Below are 23,122 nucleotides of genomic sequence, written 5' to 3'. Positions count from 1 at the left end.
GTCTATCCCCAGAAATTGAGGTAGAAAAGTCAAGGAAGGGAAAGGAAGTGTCGGAGATGGACCATGTGAAGGTGATAGAGGGGTGGAAATTGGAAGCAAAATTAATAAATGTTTGCAGGTCCAGATGGGAACATTAAGTGGCTCCGAAACAGTTGTCGATGTACTGATAAAAGAGTTGTGGGATGGGGTTGGAGTAGGACTGGAACAAGAAATGTTCTCACCTCCCAACGTTTGTGTGCTCCAGTGAAATCTTTTTTATTTTTATTTGTTTTACTACCTGATCTTCTCTTATGAAATGCAGATCCTAGATCTTTCTCATACTTGTAAACTGGCTAAGGAGCAATCCTGCCGTGGCCATAGAAATATGAATTTCTTGCGTGTTCTTGCAATACTTTTCCTTCTCTTTTCCTACCCAGTGTTTGGTTTTCAAAGCAAGGACAAAAACAATGTCTGTACACCCCAGTTCAGGAGGTCTGTATAAACAGTTAATTGTTGGTGTGCTTGCCGAGGTCAATCTAAATCATGCAGCTTTGACACCAGAGATACATTGACTTATTGTTTTAAAATGCCAACAGAAAGCACAAGAGTATACCTTTATATATTCTTAAATAGGATACTCACTAGGGACTGAAGAATTTTACTGAAGCAATTGGACAGCAGGGTCCTCTGCAGAGTGTTTCAAGTCCATATGCTATATTTAATATTTTTGTTTGATTTAAATTGCAGTTCAGCAACATCTTTTGGGATGTGCAGGTAGGAAAGATTGAAGTGTTGTGTTGGGGTCTGATTTTTATGCATGTTCAACTTGGAGAATGCACTAAAATAAAATGCATGCTCCTTGCTGTGTGTATTTCCTTCCGTGACTGTGCTACACAACAAACTATTAAAGAGACCAATTAAAGAAATCTAATTTTAATTTTAGTGGTGCAGTGACAAGTTTGTGTGGTTTGTGAAGTCAAGGAACATCCTATAGAACTTTGAAGGCTAACGCTAACTTTATTGAAATTAATCCATTTTAAGTCATACAATCATAAGTAAGGAAATGATTATTATGGGCACTCGATGCTTTCTGAAGTTGTAGCACTGTTGATTGGGACAGATAGAAGGAGAGAATCATTCGATTGTCAAAATTGAGATGTGATTGGTACTAAATTATTCACTGAAATTGTAGGTTCTTTCTTCATTAAAAGCAACTTTATTTGATGTGAATGATTCTTGAAACATTGCAGGTTGCTCACCGTAGAAGCTTGCAATGTCCAGATTTATGTACCGTATGCTCCTTATTTACTTGAAAGGTAAGAGTGTGTTGACACTTTCTTCTTGGAATGACAGGAAATATTAACGGGCCAGAATATTATGCAGTCAATGAAAATTAGCAAGAATAGTGCACACCTTTTTGTACATTATTGGGAAGAATCAATCTTGGCTTTTCTTAAATGTAGACTCTTCATCGATTGTGAAAGTTGCTTATTCTCCCGATGTTGTTTTGCAATTTTGGGAGTTATATGAAAGCAAACAAACAAATCACTTATTTAGAATACTGGGATTGCTTGTCTTTGATTAGATTGCTGGCTGGGATTCTTGGATAGTCTGGTCTATGAACCTTAACATAACGGCTGGTAAAGTGTCCATGTGGATATCTAGCATGACAAAGAGGTTTTTGTTTTCGCCTCCCTCTTTCTCAAATTTGAATGCTATTTGTTTTGAAAGCATGGCACATGATGGCCCTAATAACACTTGAGATCATTTTAGGATACAAATGGAATTGAAACTAAGGAACTATTTTAAAATACTGAACATACTAAATGATGGCTTTAATACAATTATTGGGTTCATAAGATTGTTATGTGTAAACTGTGCCTTTAATTTAAGATACAATGAAGGGGTCATATGACCTGTTATAAAGTTTGCCTTGTTAGCTTGATTATTAGAGATTAAAGGAAGTTCAGAATGTTTAACTGGGAAGAAGGTGCAAGGTTTTTACACTTGGAGACAGTGGCAGCAGCCAGTGTGCTGACATTGTATAGAGTATGGCCTGAACCTATCGTCTGGTTGTGGTTTCCCCTTGCCACCCAGAGAGTCGTGGGGAATGGATCTCTGTCGACTCCAATGAGCCCATTGCCATTTGGCAGCATGTGGGACATCCACCCGCACTTGGAAGAAAGTCCCCCCTGGAGAGGTTCCGGCCAATCAAATTGGCAACAGCTTTCCAGCCCATTCAAACACAGCGCCATAGTGGCCAGAAGAGGTATTGCAGTACCATGCCTGGGACTAAGTGCAGGGAACCGATGTGAAGGTATTTGGCTGGGATCCTATGGACAGGAGAGAAGGGGGCTGAGGGGGGTGATAGGCTGGCAGGAGAGGGAGGTCTGGAGGTATCTGGTCGTGAGGAAGGATGGCCTCAGTGAGAAGGGAACTTCCGATGGAGGTACCCCCCCCACCTTCCCGCCTGAGATCGAGGATGTGAAGTTTTACCATTACCCAACCTAAGTTACCCAGCACCTGCCAGTCTAAAAATTGAGGCTGGGTGGAAAAGGGTTCTTAAATGTCCATTAAGTGGTTACTTGAGGACCTTAATTGGGAAAAGACCATAAGACACAGGAGCAGAATTGGGCCACTCGGCCCATTCAATCATGGCTGATATTTTTCTCATCCCCAGTCTCCTGCCTTCTCCTTATAACCCCTGATCCCCTTATTGATCAAAAGCCTTCTGCGGCAAAGAGTTCCACAGATTCACCACCCTCTGGCTGAAGAAATTCCTCCTCGTCTATGTTTTAAAGGATCGTCCCTTTAGTCTGAGATGGTGTCCTCTGCTTAGATTTTTCTACAAGTGGAAACATCCTCTAAACGTCCACTCTATACAGGCCACACAGTATTCTGTATGTTTCAATGAGATTTCCCCCTCATCCTTCTAAACTCCCAACGAGTACAGAACCAGAGTCCTCAGCTGTTCCTCGTACGACAAGCTCTTCATTCCAGGGATCATTCTTGTGAACCTCCTCTGAACCCTTTCCAAAGCCAGCACATCCTTCCTTAGTTACAAGGCCCAAAACTGCTCACAGTACTCCAAATGGGGTCTGACCAGAGCCTTGTATAGCCTCAGAAATACATCCCTGGTCTAGTATTCTCGACCTCTCAACACGAATGCTAACATTGCATTTGCCTTCTTAACTGCCGACTGAACCTGCACGTTAACCTTAAGAGAAATCATGAACAAGGACTCCCAAGTCTCTTTGTGCTTCTGATTTCCTAAGCATTTCCCCATTTAGAAAATAGTCTATGCCTCCATTTCTCCTTCCAAAGTGCATAACCGCACACTTTTCCACATTGTATTCCATTTGCTGATCTGATATTCTGCTATCTTTGTTGATTCCTTATTTGTAATGCCTGAATGTGGCCAGTGTTGTATTTATAGAGTTACCAAGTGACCAACCAGTGTATTCCATCAGCCAGCTACACAAAGTCCATCTGGGTGATTGGGGTTGCGTGGGGATTGGGGCGGGGCTCCATACCTCAATACAGAGGGTCCAAATTTAAACCGTGTGATCTCTATTATGAAATAAAATGTTTCCCATGTATTGTATCCTCTAAAATGAAGTTTAATGGACACCACCACAGGCTGGTGGTTTCTTTGTAAAAGTTCCTTTCTGTGTTTCCATCCTTTGTTCAAATGGCATATTGGCTAGATTACATTTTAGCCTCAATCTGTCCATTTACCCATAATTATTAGTAGGAACAAGAAATCGTGCTGAGCTTCGATCAACCAGAAGAATAAGAAACAACTGTGAAACCTAGCTGTTAGGTGCACAGAGATAAATGTAAGGTTGAATTATAAGGTGAGGTTGCGCGTATCACATCCCAACGTACAGGACGGGGGTAAGCCAGCTTCCATTTAGCAATTTAATTAGTGTGAGCTGGAACTTCCATCCTCTCCAGGAGGATGCCCTGCATCATAAAGCTGCTGGCCAGTTGGAAGCTGGCAATTTAGCACACACAGTGTCAAGTAGGAACAGTGGCTACTGCAGGTATGCCAAGGAGGGGGCGTTAAACGTTGGACCAGGATATTCTGGGTCTTGGTTGGCAGCGGTGGAGGCTAATGGTGGTGTACTTGGCGGCCATAACTGTGGGAGGGAGACCTCCGATTCATGCAGAGGATCCAGAAAGGTGGACCCCTGGACCTCGCTTCACTGACCAGGAGTACACCGGGTTAAACCTGCTGGGCTACATGTTAGCCACAGCCCTCTTCTGGCATCTGTTACATTGGAGTGGTGGTGGCATGTAGGTCTTATTTGGGCATTAATTGCCCACTTATGGGCCTCAATTCGACCACAGTGGGGTGGGCGCCTCAACGCCTCTCTGGTCCCTGTGAATTCCTGGCCCGGGGAGGGGGGTTGGAGGGTGTGGGAGTTATACCGCTGATGGCACAGTGCCCTAATTTAGAGTCCACTCACCAGTTTTCCCACCCACAGGTGATCTGTAAAATTCAACCTAGGGTAACTATCCTGAAGACTGTGGGGAAAAGAACAGCATTTGTGTTTAATAATTGCTTTAGAAAGACTGGCAAATCTGCCCAGCATCGTCTACCTCATCAGTCAACAGGTTAGCACAACATTTTTTGCAATGGGCAATTAGCAAGTTCAATCAGAATCAATCATGTAGTTTATTGACCGGAACCTTCCGCCCATTCACGCAGGTGAGATATTCATGTCCCACCGACAGCGGACCCGTGCCGCGAGTTTACAGTGGCGAGGGGTTCATTCAATGGGAAACTCCATTGACAACGGCGGGACCAGAGGATCCTGCCTTCGGCCAATGATGGGCTGCCTCTTGCGGCAGATTGGGGGTTAAATGCCACCCACTGCCTTAATTACCGGAGGTAAGCCACATAACTTATGCAGGTAACCTTTTTTCCCCCACTTGTGACCAGATGGTTAACAAATAAAGATGGTTGTCACCAGGACGTCGCAACAGAAATGTAAATCCTTTGTACATCTTTACACAAGCTTTAGAAATATTTACAAAATCACCAAGTGGATTCCTGAGCACAAAACACAAGACTGCGTGTTGTCAATGTGATCATTCCCATCAAAAAGATTTCACGGTCACAACAATGTGAGCTTGCATCAGTGTTGGACAACCGCAAGGCTGAAAAGACGCTGGAGTGTCAGACGCCAACGCCTCAATGCTATCACAATATGAAGATTGGATCTGATACCTACTCTGATTCTGGTAAGTACTGCATTATTTTGGCAAATGTTTTTTTATTTCAGTTATATATAGTGTAAACATTACCATCACAAAATATTCAGCCTAATGAAATATGTAAGTTCCTTAATCTATATTTGTATTAACTGGTTCAAACTCTGTTGCTGCAACACTATTAGCTTGGCTAAAGTCCCTACAAGTATCTTACAGTTAAGGAAAAATTATTTTCTTTTATACCTTCTCAGATAATTCTGCTACACCTGTAACCTTGGTGCCAGAGCATAATCAGAGGCAGTTTGAAGCGTCCAACAAGGCTGACAAAGGCACAGAGTCCAAAGAGATGGAGGAAAGGTCCTACGTTACCCAGTTACACAACAGGAGACAATCGCCCAAGTGGAAATGTCCTTCAGGGGCAACTTCAGTGTCTAGTTCATGTCCTTTTTTTCATCAAAATTCCAATATGTACACAAGGGAGAAGTTAAACCCACATTTCATACATCATTGCACAGTCTGTTTTTGATCAATTGGTGCAAGTGTAGGGATTTTCTGGATGGAAGAATTAAGGTAGGCTGAATAGCATTCATCACCTGTACCAAGCTTATGTTTGTGTTGCATGTAATACATAGTAAAAACTTTGCAAACTGCCAGGCCTAGTGTGAATATGCCATTGCCACGAGGTTTCATCTTTGTTATGCACCACACAGACCCCATTGGAGCCGGTTGAAGACCATACCAAAGGGATCGTTAATGCATTTTACAATGATACTGAGAATAATCTGCTGCATTATTTTGAGGTAAAGGTATCTTAACTGAGGATTCCCTCTGAAATTCCAAAATCTTTATTTTCAAAAATCCTATTTTTAAAAAGAAATGCGAAAATCATATGTTGGTGCTAGGATTTATCTTTCTCCAAATTAATACCAGTTTAATGTAATTCAACTTTTTAAATGGTTTATTATGGTCATATCTTCCTCTACTTCAATATTGCACATTAATTCAACTCATTTAGTTTGTAAGAAATTTAATCTTTTTTCTGCTGTCAAATTTTCTCTTATTTTGGATTAAAATATGTCCTGACAAACATTCCTTCTGTATCCTATTTTGGCTGTTCTGCATTCCTTCATGTTTTGTATCAACTGCAGATGACCCATTGGGTCAGAGTAACTTTATTGAAGTGTTTCTCGAATCCTTTGTTTTGTGATTCGTATTGTGCTACCTTACCAATCCTTACAATTTAAGTCTATGTATCCATCGATTTATAAAATGTGTCATTCATTTTGAGTTATTTTGTACTTTCTAAACACCCAATTTCTCCCCAGTTTCCCTCGCTGTTTCTGTGTAATATACTGCGTAATATACCGCATGGCTAAATATGAAGGCACTCATTAATGCTGGGTGGTAATGGGTGTGTAGCAAATGCCCTGGGCATCATCGATTGCCCCTTTATGAATATATTTTCTAAATTTATACAGCATGTGAAGTCTTACAGCAATACCTATCCTCATAACTTTTCATGCTGCAAGTTGGAGGTAAGAACATAAAAAATAGCAGACTCTGAAGCAGAAACATCTAAAGGCTTACAGTTGCAAATAAAGCATTGGTTTCTTGTAAGGTGTCTACTTCAGGCCATGCCCCAGGAATGTGATGCCCCACTCTAAATGAGTGAGGTGCTGAAACCTGCATGAAATTTGCCTGTTTTCGAGGCACCTTGTGATTATGTTATGAGCTAATGTAAAAGCAGGTAGTGTCGGTGGAACTGTTCCTCATTGCGTAGGTAACCTGTCCTTGACCGGCATGTTGCATTACATAAACCTACCTGACTTGTTAACCTTACCTAAAACTGCGATACATTGAAAAGAAGAAATTCTACTGAAAGCTGCCATATTGCATTGTGATTTCCCCATTTGAGACAGTTTTGCTTTACAGGCGGTGGAGAGGCTTTTGTGACGCATTCAAAGGCCTTTAGGTGATTTTCTGAATAGGAGCAACGTACAGGATGAAAAATGAAATTAAATTATGGGGAAAAAGGCAGGAGAATGGCATTAAGTCATAGGCCAGGATTTTATGTCCTCACGATGGTATCCCCACCGGGCCAATGCGGTGGCCCATTTATATTGCTGTCTACTTCAGCAGGGCCAGGATATCTTATTGGGTGGGTGGCGTGGTAAAGTCCTGGCCATAATGCTCATTCGGAGAGCTGTGCAGACATGATGGGCTGAATGGCTTTCTGCACCATAACAATTCCATGAGTCAGCAATTGAGCTACTTGGCAGGAATACACATCCTGTGATCTGCTCTACAGCAGGAACCTGCACAAAATCAGAAAAGTGATTTAAGACCCGTTTAAATCATCAACACATGTTGGTAGTATCGCCTTATTTTCAGGACTGTAGCAGCTGACAGAAAGTTGGATGGACTCCAAATCAATTTTAACAATCCACCTCTGCTGCCAACAGGTCCCTGCAAAGCCTCAAAAAATTTGGAGATATTTAGAACAACGATGACAAGGAATATACGAAACTCTTTCTGATGCAATAAAATAACTCTGATACATAGGTCAGGATTTTACTGTCTTTCCCACTGAAGTAAATGGCAATTTAAATGGCCTGCCACATCCACAGGGGGAAAACATGCTGTGGCCTTCGAGTAGGTTCAAATGTAATTTGGGTACACAAGCCTCCTTTATGCTTCTAAAGTTTATCAAAGGATATCAGTGTCAACAATTTTTTATATTTTGCAAATGGACCTTCATCTGAAAATGCATTATATTTAATTTAGAATTTATATTTAGAATTGAGGGTGTATCTAATAGTGGCTTATAAGTTTTGGATTAAAGTTCACAAAAAGTACCGTAAGGCATATCCCTCGTGTTATTTCTGTACTTGTTACATTAAATATTTTGAAGTCATTCCCCTGTCTGCTCCACGAGAACTAAAAAAAATATATATTCAGCTGATTCATTCTTTTCGTTCTGTCCTGTTTCTCCATCCTTGTACCAGACCTTGACCAGAAACCCAACTGGAACGGCCACATAAATGCTGTGGCTACAAGAGCAGACCAGAGTCTCTTGGCAAGTGGCTCACCTGCTGACTCATGAAAACCTGTCCACCACCTACAAGGCACTAGTCAGGGGCGTGATGGAATACTCTCCACTTTCCTGGCTGAGTGCAATTCCAGCGATGCAGCATCCTCTAGCAAAAGGGGGCAGCACGGTAGCATTGTGGATAGCACAATTGCTTCACAGCTCCAGGGTCCCAGGTTCTATTCCGGCTTGGGTCACTGTCTGTGCGGAGGCTGCACATCCTCCCCGTGTGTGCGTGGGTTTCCACCGGGTGCTCCGGTTTCTTCCCACACTCCAAAGATGTGCAGGTTAGGTGGATTGGCCATGATAAATTGCCCTTTGTGTCCAAAATTGCCGTTAGTGTTGGGTGGGGTTACTGGGTTATGGGGATAGGGTGCAGGTGTTGACCTTGGGCAGGGTGCTCTTTCCAAGAGCCGGTGCAGACTCGATGGGCTGAATGGCCTCCTTCTGCAATGTAAATTCTATGAAAATGCAGTTTCGCCTGAATGGTACCCATCCACCACCTTAAGTATCCACTTCTTCTGGCTGCAATGTGTCCCATCTAAGAGATGGACTGCAGCAATTCACTAAGGCTTCTTTGACCAAATCCTCCATACCTGAAACCTCAGCTATGTAGAAGGACAAGGGAAGCAGATACATGGGAACAGCTGCAAATTCATCCCCAATTTTCCCACTATCTTGACTTGGAAATATATTAGGCTGGATTCTCCGATTTTGAGCCTAAGTGCGGAGGATCTGTGAATAAAATCAGCGGCGCCCCCTCACCACTCCTGCGACCGGTGAGGGGCTAGCAGCCGCTCTGCGCTAAACTCCCGGCTTGCACGATAAAAACGCCTGGATATGTCCGGATCTGTGGCTGCACATGCGCACGCCGACGACCTGCAGCGGTCATGTGCGGGACCCAACCTGCCAAATAGTGACAGTGATCCCCTGGCCACCCCCCACCAGTACCCCCAGCCCTCACAGAAGCCTCCCCCCGGCCAGCAGTTTGGCTCTCGCCCGACAATGGTGGCGTTGGGCACAGTCCACAGCTGTCATTCTGGTTCCCGACCACTCAGACCACACGTCAACCGTGCGGTTGGGAACTCGGTCTAACGGGGGCAGAGCATTGGGAGAGGGCCTTCAGGTGACGCGCTAAGGCCGTCCCAACGGCGCGCAATGCAGTGACACCATTTCAGAGGGGGCGGAACATAGAAAACCAACGTCAAACAGATGCCGCCCCTGATTTTGGCGTCAACAGGGGTTCTCTGCCTGATCGCCGATTACTAGCTTTTGAAGGGAGGTTAGGAATGGGCTATAAATGCTGGCTTTGCCAGCAACACATTCATTCCATGAACAAATAAAAAAACTTCCGCTCTTGTGGTAAACCATTTGTCCCTTCTGTAGTTTCTTTTTGTTTAAAAGAAATCCTGAATATGGTGATACCGGCAAGGCAACATTTATTTCCCATCACTTAGTGACGGTGGACTTCCTTCTTAAACGGCAGTAGTCCTTGTGATGATGGCTTTTCTTCCTCTTGTGATGAAGACATTAGATAAGGAAATCTAGAAAATTGACTCGCAGATATTTGTTACAAACGACTAAAAGGGAGTGACACAAATGTTTTGGACTTCGCTATATTTAAAGGGACCTCCCATTGAATGGCTGGAATGTTTGTGGCTTTTTAATTATGCAAATCAATGGCAACAACAACAATTTATATTTATATAGTGCTTTTAACAGAATGAAATGTTCCAAGATACTTCACAAGGTGTGTTCTAAAACAAAATATGGTACTGATCCTCTCCATAGCCCACTAGATGCGAAAGCCACTTGAGTTTCACGTTCGCCTCTTTGCAGAGATCAAATGGTGAGATTATGGCAGATGATCAAAAGCTTGGTCAAAGAGGTTGGTTTTAAGGAGTATATTAATGTAGGAAAATGAAATAGAGACTCCGAGATGTAGGGAGGGAGTACCAGAGTTTGTGGCCCAGATAACTGAAGGCGTGGTAACCAGTGGTAGAGCAATTAAAATTGGGATTGCACAAGGGGTCAGAATTTGTGGAGCGCTGATATCTCAGACTGTGGAGCTGGAGGAGGTTGCGGAGTTTGGGAGGGGGCAAAGTCATGGAGGGATTGAATATAAAGGGCAGGATTTTTTGCCCCCCCTCCTCCACCTAGAGACGGACTTTCCTGCAGCGGATGCGGTGAGCCTTTGGTCACCACAGAGGTCTTCCAGTCCTGCCAAAGTCTAGGGGATTTTGCATAGCTAGCCCATCCCTTTGCCAGGGAACATGTTACAGCGATGGCTGTCGACTTTGGCAGGACTGGAAAATTCTGCTGGACCTACTTCTGGGATGGTTTGAAGCAAGCCAGGAGGAACCTCCTTTTAGGAGGAACTTCTTCACCCAAAGGGTTGTGAATCTATGGAATTCCTTGCCCAGTGAAGCAGTAGAGGCTCCTTCATTAAATGATTTTAAGATAAAGATAGATAGTTTTTTGAAGAATAAAGGGATTAAGGATTATGGTGTTCGGGCCGGAAAGTGGAGCTGAGTCCACAAAAGATCAGCCATGATCTCATTGAATGGTGAAGCAGGCTCGAGGGGCCATCTGGCCTACTCCTGCTTCTAGTTCTTATGTTCTTGTGTTCTAAGCTGTATTGGGACAACCACTTTGTACCACAGCTCACTTGTTCCATTAAATGATGTCCTGTCCCAAAAATGGCTGCATCTTCAAACACAGAGCATTGGTATGTTAGACAGTACCATTCATGCACTCCTGCAGTTCGCCGGCACATCACTGTCACACTGAATCCTGTTCTCCCATAATGTCCACAATTGTACAACTTCCAGCAGAATTGTTTAGACTCTGATCAGATATGATTCTGGCTGATAATTCCTCTCCTTAGTCCAATTGGCCGCTAAGGACTCTGAGGAATTTTCCATTCAGCCCTAAAAGTGGTATTGGTGATTTTTTTCCCCCTACAATTGAGGTTTTTTTTGGTGATATAAACCACTTTCCCTTTAATTCCTTTGGACAGTTATGTTTCTATCAGGAACAATGCATTTATAATATTGGCATTTTCACTGCTGGCTGCAACTTGCAATGGTTCCTGGTATTTGGCTAAATTTAAGACAACAGTGTGTTATCAGCCTGATTAAACCTGTATTGTATTCCTATATTCAGCTCAGATTCCTTCTGCATTGCTCTGAAAGCACCTGACCTGCTGACATTTGCTGGTACAATAAACGCTGCACAGAATGAAGCTCTTGGATTTCATCATGCTGGCATTTCCCCTTGGAAAAGTCAATTCATCATTGGAATAGAAACTTATAATAAGCATTCTATGTTGGTTTAGAAAGGATTCATAAGGCTTTCTGCCAATTTGCACAAAATTTTATTAGCTTTTCGATTGCATCTGCTCGATGTTCTGTAACAGTCTGATGTAAAATCAACAGTCTGCTCTTGTCAAAGGATTAATCAATAAATCTTGAGGCCTCGTGTAGTTCTTCACTAAAATGATACCAACAATCAAAGCAATTCCTCATGCAGAATAACTGGTCAATTCATTAGACATGGCTATCTTTATCCAAAGAAATTGTCCAACAAATATTACTTCACTACTGCTCTCCTTGCTGAGCTTGTTGGCGTTGGATGTTCCATGAATGTTAGCTGTCCTCTAATTCCTCACTGTTTTACGCTATTGAGTGCTGACGGTGATCATTGGCAGAATGTTTAACAATGGAGGGCTCTAGATCTGAGTCTGACCCTGCTGTCAACTATCTCCTGATCGGCTGGCTTCCAGTCAGGACTGTAGGGTAGCAATTAGGAGCTGGAAACCACGTTTTGTTTTCCTTTAGCGAATAATGCCAATATGACTAGTTGTTCAGCCTGGTGCTGTGGAGGAGAAAAATTAGGTTTTGAAAGGGTTAGTAGAGGCAGATGGAATCCAGTTAATTTACTCAGATCAGCAGTTGCTAAATCAGAAACTGATTCGGAATCTGCTTTCCAAGTATCGAGTGTGCAAGAGATTTTTCTTCTGTCCCGTGAGCGATAAGCTTTTTTCCATTGACTGTGTTACCGCCTGCAGTGCACTGCTAACACAGCATCGACCAGTGTTCAGAGACAGCTGAGTATGTTGAAATGCCTAGGCAGGACAGCGCCTGGCACAATGCCAGATTTCGCCAGTGATGCTTTTATTTATTACGCTGTGCATTTCTTCCAAACACTCGACAGCAGAAGATTGTCTTCTTTCTGAAGTGCTTACTGAAGTGTCACCTAACGCAAGAGCAAATTAAGTTGTTGGCTGTTGAATCTCACCACTGTCCAAATGAAATTAGTATTCAAAGCCAAAACTGCCTTGAATTCTTTTCGTACAACATTGGTTACTCAACATGTTTTTTTTAAAGGGGAACTGTCACTTTATTCTAGATTCCCAAAGTGCTGTTGAACTAATAGAAAATGGTGCTAGGAACTGTAAACAGAATTTAAGCGCTTGCCCTTGGCGAGTTATGTGTCTGGGGGCATTTATTCAGCTGAGGGGTGGGGTTGAGGGTTGAGCCTCCTAACTCCTCCCTCCCTATTAAGTCTGCGGCAGGAAGGTCCGTCGATAACTTTCCCGTCCTGCTGTCAATTCAGGGGCCTTAAGTGGGCAATTAGTGCCTGCTGTAGCTGGTATTAACCCAATGGTGGGCCCGGGCTTGCCATATGGGGAGCAGGCCAAGCAAACCTGTGCATGAGAAGCAATTAATATGGCAAGCCTTCTGTAAAAGAGGCATTGCGGAGTTCTTGCTAGCATTGCGGCCAGCGGGCGAGACCCCATCACTTCCATTAATTACTGCCCTATGCATTGGAATTCTGCCCATAATGTGCCTTTGGGGTCAAAAATTGGGATTTCATGATGACAAATTACCACACAATGAGCTCGTAATCTTACCTGTCATCCTCACAAAGCGTAGATTGAATTCTTACCCTTTGGGAGGGAAATGTACCTCAGAACCTCTCTCCCTTCTCTCTCCTTCCAGTCAGTTCTAAATGAGCATGGCCAGTGCCCTAGCTGCAGCTTTCCCTTTGAGACAGGATAGTGAACAAAATAGTTTTGGAATGTGGTTTTGGATGAGAATGGAAAGGATCAGTTGGACAGATAATGTAAGAAATGTTGAAGGGCTTGTGAAAGGGGAATGAAAAATAAACATTTGCTGAACCTAATTAGGAACAGAATATTAATGGGACATCTTTTCCAAAATTTCCTAGATCCCCAACAGACTGGAAAATAGCAAATGTTTTTCCACTATTCAAAAAAGGAGGGAGGCAGAATGCAGGAAACTACAGGCCAGTTAACTTAATATTTGTCATAAGGAAAATGTTGGAATTAAGGATGTTACAGCAGAGCACGTAGAACATTTTAATGCCATCAGGCTGAATCAACAGTGTTTTGTGAAAGGGAAATCATGTTTAACAAATTTATTGGAGTTATTTGAGGAAGTAACAAGCAACGTGGAAAACCAAAAGGCATTTGATAACAGGGAGCAAAGTAGGCATAAATGGGTCATTTTCAGGTTGGCAAGATGTAACGAGTGGAGTGCCACAGGGATCCGTGCAGGGGCCTCAGCGGTTTACAATCTATATCAAAGACGTGGGATGCAATCTAACCAAATTGCAACAAAGTCCCGTGATGTGTTTCCTGCATTGAGGAGCCCCGGGCATCAGAACTATTCAGTGCAGGAAGAGATCGGGATGCCATTTACCCCACCTCACATGAGCAGGGCACTCCCTGGCCCAATCCCCGGTATGGGCAAAATGCCAGCCTGGCACCCTGGAAGTTCCTTGCCAGCTGACAGTATCAGGCTGACACCCAGGTGGCACTGCCAGGGTGCCAGGCTGGCCATGCCAAAGTGCCAAGCTGGCAGTGCCAAGGTGCCTGGGTGGCACCAGCAGTGCCAGGGCAGCCACCCTGCCCAGAAGGAAGCCACCTGAGAGCCTCTGATCCCCTGGGAGTGCATTCTGTCTGGTCCCCGTTTGTGGGGACCAGTACTGAGTGGCACTCAACTGGGTCTTTGAGGCAAAGGGGTTAAATCCCAGAGCCTTGGTAGATCAGGTGAGCGTATATTTGAGTGAGACTAGCTGTCTCGCTCTAATATGCAGATTTGCCAGATAAGTGATCCTGTCCACAATGGGCGGGATTCAGATCGCGTCTCGCGAGGCGTGGCAAACCGGTTAGCTCCCAGAAGAGAGATCTCCCAGCATCTACCGGCTGCGACGCCGTTCGGGCGCAATTCTGGTAGATTGCGCCTCTGGATGCAGGACTGAATGGATGGTTGCTAAATTTACTGATGACACAAAAACAGATTAAGTGAGTGGGTAGAGATTTAGCAGATAGAGTATAATGTGGGAAAATGGCAGGAAGAATAGAAAAGCAGCATATTATTTAAATGGAGGGAGATTGCAGAACTCTAAGGTACAGCGGGATCTGGGTGTCCTAGTGCATGAATCACAAAGTTATTATGTACAGACAGTCAGTGATTATTAAGGCAGATGGAATGTTGTTGAAAGGGGAATGGAATATCAACGTAAGGATGTTTTGCTACAGTTGTACAGGATATTGGCAAGACCACATCTGCAGTAATGTGAAAAGTTTTGCTCCCCCTATTTAAGGGCTGCAATCAGATCAGCTATGATCTCATTGAATAGTGGAGCCGACCTGAGGGGCCAAATGGCCGACTCCTGCTCCTGCTTCGTATATTAGTAGCTGAAGAGGAAATTGACTTGTAAGAGATGTTATGAAGGTGAGATTTCATGGAAAAGGAGGAACGAAGAGAATATCACAAATGGATGGCATGAAAATTGAAAGAAGTTATTGGCGAATGAAAAGACTGGCACAAGATAGAGAGAGACATGGAAAGGCTATAATGAGCCAAGGACCTGTCTTCGGGCAGACCACAAAAGATGATGATGAATGACTGAAATAACAAGGAAAGAATTTTATTTGTGAAAGTGGAAAGCTGACTATATTTGAAAAAATAATGTCATAACACTGGTATGCTTAGCCATCTTCTATGTGGCCTGGCTCTGGATTTAAAGGGCAAAGACTTTCAAAAGTAATTATGTGTTTCAAAACTGAATCTTGCAGAACATGAATCTATTTTGTGATCATTAACTTTGTTTCAGTATAAATCAAAATGTTGTTTGGTCCCCTTAATCTTATTTGGATGTTTTTTTTAATGGTAAAAGCAAAATCATGTAATATAGGACAACCCCAATGTTGAAAAGCGTAGGACAAAAGATGATGCAAGTCAAGCTGCAGAAGAGTTGAAGCATGGGTTTAAAAAGCCTGAATATTGCCGTAAAGAGGAAAAACATTAAGCAAGGCGTTTTGACAATGGGGCAATTTTGAAACTTACCTAAAATATTCATGGTATGTCTCTGCCTTCTCCACTCAAACCTTCAGCAGCAGATCAGTTCTTTTTCCCTCTCAGAAATATCACATACCATAGTTGTATCAGGCACCAGGAGCCCGTTTAAGGACCACTGGTTGGACCACTTGCCACCTGGGGCAACTGGGCAGAGCATGTGGGGTGTACCCACTGCCCTATTTACGTGGAGCCAATGTAGGATCCTGATTCGGAGGCAGTGTTCTACCTGTTCAGGGCGGACATGCTGGCTGCACATTTATAGCCACAGGTGGGCTGAGAGTATCCAAGCGATGCTGCTGTTTCCATGGCATTTTCATCTGAACACGGTGAAGATATTTGGGAGCGGGAAACATGGCAGCTGGGTTGTATTAATCAACGAGTTGAAATGTTGAAATTTTGATGGCAGATAAAGTTGCAGGGATTATATCAGTGGCGGGTCGGGCCTACACTGACTCACAGCGGGTTCCTACTTGAAATACATTTGTATGCCATGAACATTTATGATAGTAAATTAAAAAAAATATTAAGTCCTCCTTCAAGATGAAGTTGGCAGTAGTACGTGTGTAACTTGTGGCCCCAGGTTCATATTTGTGTAAAGGGGGTGTGCACCAGTTGACTGTGGACAGTTGTGTCTGCGGTGAGCAGTTATTGTCTTTGTTGAACTCTGCAGCACAGGAGAGGTGCAGGAGAATGGAAGCTTGTATGGACGACCTGGACTGGCAGGGAAAGTCAGGGCTGAGCAGAAGTTTGAGACTTTGGGCGGGGTCCTGGAAGAGAGCTCCGAGTGAGGACACAAGGTGGAGTCGGGGTGTGGAAGTACACAGTGAGAAAGGCCTGGCACTTTGGGTGTAGGTCCAGTTAGCATAGCAAAAGAAAATTAGGGGCCTACAGGGCAGGGTCAGTATTGTCCACATGTGGATCCGGTGTGTAAAAGTCAGGATGCTGGCTGACAATGGGAACCTTCACTGTCACACGGAGGGGGTTGATTTGGTAGAAAAGCATGCCCAGTCTGAGATAGGGATATATGAAAATGTCTAGGGCAAGTCATGGTATTAATGAAAGCTCTTAAGGTTGATGCAGGGAGTGTGAGAGGAGAAATCTCTATGGGGATGGGGGCTCAGGGGCGAGATGACATGCAAACTTCTACAATGACAGGGTCTAGGATGTTATGGGGGCAGGGGAGGTTCAAGGATGATGGGACAAAGTCGAAGGTGGCAGAGGCGAAGGTGGAGTGTCATGAGTTGCAAAGCCATGCTCACTCTAAAACTAAAGGTCACTGTTTTGAAATCATACCTGAAGCTGGCCAGGAGTGCAGATCCAAATGGGAGGAGACCAGTTTGGGTGGAATGGAGTTTTGGATGTGAACAATGGGAGGAGTAAAAAATCTCACAGCTCAGCAGCTGTATGGATGGAATTCATGGACACACACACTTCTATCACTGTCCACCTTTTTCACCCAATTCACCTGGTGTAACACCTATTTATCTCATACACCAAACCTTCTTGCAATCTTGAAAGCAGGAAGGGAGGATGTGATAAAGGAGGGCTCTCACTGGACAATAACTGAGACTGTAAGACCAGCAGCAACCAGCATCAGACGGGGAGGGTGTTCAGCGGGCAGTATCCAGGGAAAGAATTGGGGAAAAAGGCCACTGGTGTGGTAGCCCATCTTCAGATTGTGGGTAAACTACCTCCAGCTGTCCAAAAGGCAATGCCAGGAATGCTGAGGATGTCCCAGGAAGCAATCATCAAAATATGCCAGATCCTGCAGTGAAAGCTGCAGTCACATGGAATTGGCAGCAACACCATGCCTGTGGTCCTCAAGGTGACTGCATTGTTCAACTTATTTTGCCACTGGCTACTTCAACGGGAAATGTGTGGCATTTTGCAGGCTGTCACATCTATATGGGCATCAAACAGGTGGCCTATGCCCTGTTCCATCATGCCAATGAGTTCATCAGGCTCACCAAAGATCAGAGCAGTCATGGGGCAGGGCAGTGGGCTTTGTAGCGATTGCTCATTTTCCTAGTGTGTAGAGGGTAATAGACACTACTTGTTGCCAATTGTTCTCCCTGGCAGCATATGTGAATCACCTGTGAATTTCCTGGCATTCTCTCCTTAACAACACCTTGAGTATATCTACACCATAGGAACTGCAGGGATTAAGAGGTCAGCTCACCACCACCTTTTCAAAGGCAATTAGGGATGGGTAATGCTGACCTAGCCAGTGACACCCGCATTCCATGAATAAATTAGAAACAAGGAGAGCGAACCTTTGTCACACACACTCACAATGCAAGCCTATTACTGAGGACAATGGATGTGTCACTGGGCATACATCAAGCAACCTATAATGACCACAATCTCAGAGCTTGTTGCATTGTTACAGGCAAATCACCTTGGTACTGCAAGTAATGGAGTGTCAGCACAGCCCACATCCTTCTCCGTGTCTCACACACCCCACAGTTTGTCTCCTCCTCTGTCCCTGCCATCTTAGTCAGATAGGATGCGCTTCTGTTGCCATTGCTCAGGAACGGCACCTCTTGCCGTTCACTGACAGCACGGAGGAGGATGTGTAGGGAGGGATCGCTGAACTGTGGGGCTGGACTATGCCTTTGCTTTGACATGTTTTTGAGGTAATTTGAGAGCAGGGTCCGAGGACAGTGGATTTAAATGAGGGAGGAGTGATGGGGGAGAAGTTCAAAGCTGGCAGAGGGTTGTGAAGGATTGGAAAGAAATTACAGTAACTTGCAAAACAAACAGACATGCAACATATGCCTGTGATGCAGAGCCTCCTTACTTGTCCAGGTTGCTCTTTAATAGTCTACCCAGACCTGCTGAAGAGGAACTTGATGATGGGTACTTCAATAGAAACCTGCCCTGCCACACATTAGCACGTTTCATGTGCCCACTGACGGCTTTTTAAGTTTTCCGATCAGCCGATTGGGCGCTGGTTTATGATGTCGCTGAAATGTTGCCCTCTTTCCATTCTGCTGTTGGGAATGACATGCTGCTGACTAAATTCTGTCCAAAGTGTAACTTTTCTTCCAACCTTTCCGATCTAACAAGTATGGCTCAGGAGAAAAAATTAATCAAATACATTGGACTAAATTTTAACTTTTAAAATAATTGCAGGTTGAAACCATTTCTGAGTTTCAAACATGCCCTTACTGACATCCTCAATCTTCCCATTTTCAAATACATGTGAAAATTGGCTGCCCACTGCTGCCAAGCGGGTGGCGCTTACTGCTTCCCCCACCCTCCTCCACCTCTAGCAAGATCGACCAGAGGCAAGAACTCATTGGCCCACTGAATTTACAGTCTCCTGTCCTACCATTCTTCTGGTCCCGCCGTCAATGATGCCTTGGCAGGATTAATAACATTCTGGCAAAAGGATTTATTGGATTATTTGTCTTGGGTAGAAAACAAAGGTTCCTTTCTCACAGCGTCTTGTTCTGATGTAAACCATGTTCCTCAACTCCCTGTGGAACAAACTGTTGTACAGTTTTCCAAAATCTGCTGTTTAATGATCAATTATTAGGAATCTCTTAACAGCCTGCCGATCCTTAAATCCTTATCTCAGTAACTCTTCTGTTGTTTGTTCTTAACTACTTCAGGTACAGGCCCTGGTTTTGCAGTAATGATAATGGTGGAACTGTCACTGTTCTCCATCATTACTTATCTGACAGCAACTTCTGGAGTCTGCAAAGTGCAGTTACAGGTGGATATCCAAAACTTGCTGTCAGTGATTCTACTCTTCTCCATGAAGCCCGCTGAGCCTGAATTCACTGAACTGATAAGAGCTTGTCCTTTTACGCTATGATTCTCATGTGGAAATATTTGAAAGAGTTATAACTTGTTTAATGAGAGGTGTAACTGGGGTTTTAAGTGCATACTAAGGCCAGGATTTTCTGCAGGAGATGTGGCGAGCCAGCTAAAAGCCCATTGGCTTTTGGCGGGACTGGAAGATACAGGCAATGTGTTGGGTCAGAAGATCCTGGCCTAAGTTCATAATTATTGCTGATAAACCTCTCTGGCTCTGGAAAATTAACGTTATATTTTGTGGAATTTCAAATTTCTCCTTTATAATAAAAATCTCATTTTGTTTGTTTTAAGGTTTGTTTCTGTTACTTCAGCTGCAACCTTAAACCCTGGTATCTGTTCCAATCATTTATTTCACTCTGTGTAAGATTTAATGAAGGTTTTGTGGCACAACGGCTAGTGTCCTGCCCTCTAAGCCAGAAGCTCCGGGTTTGAGCCCCACTTCATCATGTGGCTGAAGAAGTTGATAACCAACCTGAAAATTCTTGCGCTACACACAAGGCAAATTGTAATAGGGGTAGAGACACCTGGTCTGCCATATTTGATACGGAGGGGTGTCCCTCAAGCTTATAGCCTCTGGTAACAGGCTACCTAGCTATGGAAACAGACGGAAGCATGTGCCTCACATGTTTCTAGGCACATACAGGGAAGCGATGTTGTGAAGATTAATTAAAAGTAAAGGATAATCTGTGTTTTTCATGTCCTGGTTTGTTTTGTGAGAAAATTGCAAAGTGATTGACAGTAACCCTGCTTGATGATATCACAGTTGGTCGATGCCTGACTGCCCCCTTTGTAACACTCACAAAGTTTGTTGGTTTGGAGTTATCTATTTAATTCAGGATAAAATGGAAGAATGAAGGGGATCATGTGACCTGTTCTGAATTCTGCCAAACTGGATGTAGAAGAGGTACTGGAGGACTGGAGAAATGCAAACGTGGTTACATTGTTTAGGAGGGGATCAAAGGAAATGGCAACAATTGTATGCCAGTTCATTTTATGTCAATGGTGGGCAAATTAGTCGAATCAATCCTGAGATATAGGATTAACTGTCACATAGAAAGGCATGGACTAGTCGGGGATAGTCAAATCGGGGATTTGTTAAAGGAAGATTTTGCCTCACAAATTTGATTGAATTCTTTGAGGGAGTGCCAAGAAGGGTTGATGACAGTAGTGCAGTGGATGTTGTATACATGGATTTTAGCAAGGCGTTTGACAAAGTCCCACATGACAGATTGGTCAAAGAAGTAAAAACCCATGGGATACCGGGAAAAACCCATGGGATACCGGGCAGTGTTGAAAGCTGGATATGAAGTTGGCTTACTAACAGGAAACGAAGGGTAATGGTTGATGGCTGCCCTTGCAAATGTAAGTTGTTTCATATGGTGTTCCACATGGCTCGGTATCAGAATCCTTACTGTTTGTGTTATATATTAATGATTTGGACGTGAACGTGGGGGGCACTATTGGAAAATTGGCCAAGTGGTGGATAATGTAGAGGATAGCTATAATCTTCAAAATGATATAGATGGGTTGGTGGAGCCGGCGATAAAGTGGCAGATGGAATTTAGCACAGAAGAGTGAGGTCATGCATTTGGTGGGGGGGGGGGGGGTCGAACAGTTGTAGGGAGTACACATTAAATGGGAATATGCTAAGAGGGGAAGATGAAGTGAGAGATCTTGGTGTACAAGTACACAGGTCCCTAAAGGCAACAGTTCAAGTAGACAAGGTTGTAAAGAAAACATATGGAATGCCCTCCTTCATTGGCAGAGTTATAGAATATAAAAGTTGGAATTGTATAAAACACTGGTGAGGCCACAACTTGAGTATTGTGTGGTCAACACATAACAGGAAGGATGTAGTTGCTCTGGAGAGAATACAGAAGACGTTTACAAGAATATTGCCAGGGCTAGAAAAGTGTAGTTCCGAGGAGAGATTGGAAAGGTTGGGATTATTTTCCTTGGAACGAAGAAGGCTGAGGGGTGACTTAATTGAGGTGCACTAAATTATGAGGGTAAGAGATTGAGTGGACAGAATAAAATAGTTTTCCTTGGTGCAGAATTCTAGAAATGGGACATAGGTTCAAGATAAGTGGCAGAAGGCATAGAGCGGTCATGAGGAAGAACATTTTTACGCAGAGGGTAGTGGAGTCTGGAATTCACTGCCCGAGTTGGTGGGGGCAGAGACCCTAAACTCTTTTTAGAAAGTACCTGGATCTGCACCTTAAACCCTGTAAGTTACAGGGCTATGGAACGGGTGCAGGAAGGTGGGATTAGAAAGGGCCTATGGAACGGGTGCAGGAAGGTGGGATTAGAAAGGGCACTTGCGTGTCCTCAGGCTGGCATGGACAAGATGGGTTGAGTGGCCTCCTTCTGTGCTGTAACATTTCTATGTTTCTATGGTTCTTGGGGGGCTTGGTTGTTAAAGGAGGATCCAGATTGTCTTACTGGGAAGACAGTGTGCGATTTTCACACCTGTAAACAATGACCAGGGCTAACAGTGGACAGATAGCCTCCAATCACAATGTGTGTTAGGAATGTTAAGGTTTAGCAATAGGTTATACGTTAAACTATCTATTTAATTCAAAGATAGAATGAGTTGGGTGTCCAGAGGATAGTTCATTAACATTTCTTCCTGGATATAAGGCCCCACTGTTTCATATTGCCATGGGGTTGGACTTTGACAGGGGAAGAGCCCATAGCAAGCCAATCTAGTATAGGGCTACAAGGCTATTCTAAAGATATCCCTGAAACTCAAATACAGGTTAGTCTGCAAGAATCTGAGAGACATAGCAGAGAGATCAAGGCACCCAGTGTCTCATGCTGACCAGGTCGAATGTGGGTGGGAGTGCATGCTCTGAATGAAGAGACCAAGTTTGTGAGGATTTACTGGAAGATTCGCATAGATTTGGCTAGAGGGTGGGATCTCTCGGGTGACCCTTGCTGTGAAAGTCAGTTCGGGGATTAGAAGTTGCCCGGCTGGAAAAGGAGAAAGGAAGCAAGCTATTGGGAGCTGAGATTAGCTTTGGACTGGTTCCTGGATAATGAAGTGTTTTGGATATTTTAAAGTTAAATGAGAAATATTTTCTATAACTGAGAACATGAGTTGTCTGTTGATTGGTGTTAGATGTTGCTTTCGGTTACATAAAAACCTTGAAACTTGAAATCTTATTGTGTGATCTTTCCGGTGGTCACTGGAGATTCAAATATCTTTTTAAACGTTGCTGGTCTCCATGGGGATCATAACGCATTGACTGACGCCAGATTCAAATTACCAAGCAGTAGAGAGACGAAAACCATTTCATAATATTCCTGAGTTATTTGAAAAAGATGAAATTCCAATGATCAGCTCTCCAATTATAATATAGCAATGTACTTAACAATCTACATTTGTATTAGTCGGATATTGTCAGTGTTTAGAAAGCACAGCCTCAACTGCTGCAAGTTTTCTATTGCTATTTCTAAGAACTTTTGTTTTATGCATCAACCTGTAAATGGGTCAAGTGTCCTTCCTCGAGCATGCAACATTGTCACCAAAGATCCTGGGTGGGATTCTCCCTTCTGGGGACTAAGTCCCCACGCCCGCTGGAAAACTGGTGAGAATCACTCCGGACTTTTTCCTCAA

The 23,122-nt window shown here is 43.7% G+C and overlaps 1 protein-coding gene across 2 annotated transcripts in view; it reads left to right on the top strand.

Annotated features, from left to right (window-relative positions):
* The window catches only part of sacs (sacsin molecular chaperone), a 155,715-nt gene that overhangs the window by 115,570 nt on the left and 17,023 nt on the right, over window positions 1–23,122 (top strand). The window contains exon 10 of one of the 2 annotated variants that reach the window (XM_072476858.1): window positions 727–753. The exons of the other annotated variant lie outside the window; for it this stretch is intronic. Within the exon in view, the coding sequence (XP_072332959.1) occupies window positions 727–753 (27 nt within the window). The remainder of the gene's footprint in view (window positions 1–726; window positions 754–23,122) is intronic. 2 annotated transcript variants of the gene reach the window in all.

The sequence above is a fragment of the Scyliorhinus torazame genome, chromosome 15, assembly GCF_047496885.1.
Source record: "Scyliorhinus torazame isolate Kashiwa2021f chromosome 15, sScyTor2.1, whole genome shotgun sequence".
Taxonomy (NCBI): domain Eukaryota; kingdom Metazoa; phylum Chordata; class Chondrichthyes; order Carcharhiniformes; family Scyliorhinidae; genus Scyliorhinus; species Scyliorhinus torazame.
Note: the sequence above shows the minus strand (reverse complement) of the source record. Positions and strands in the feature narration are given on the sequence as shown.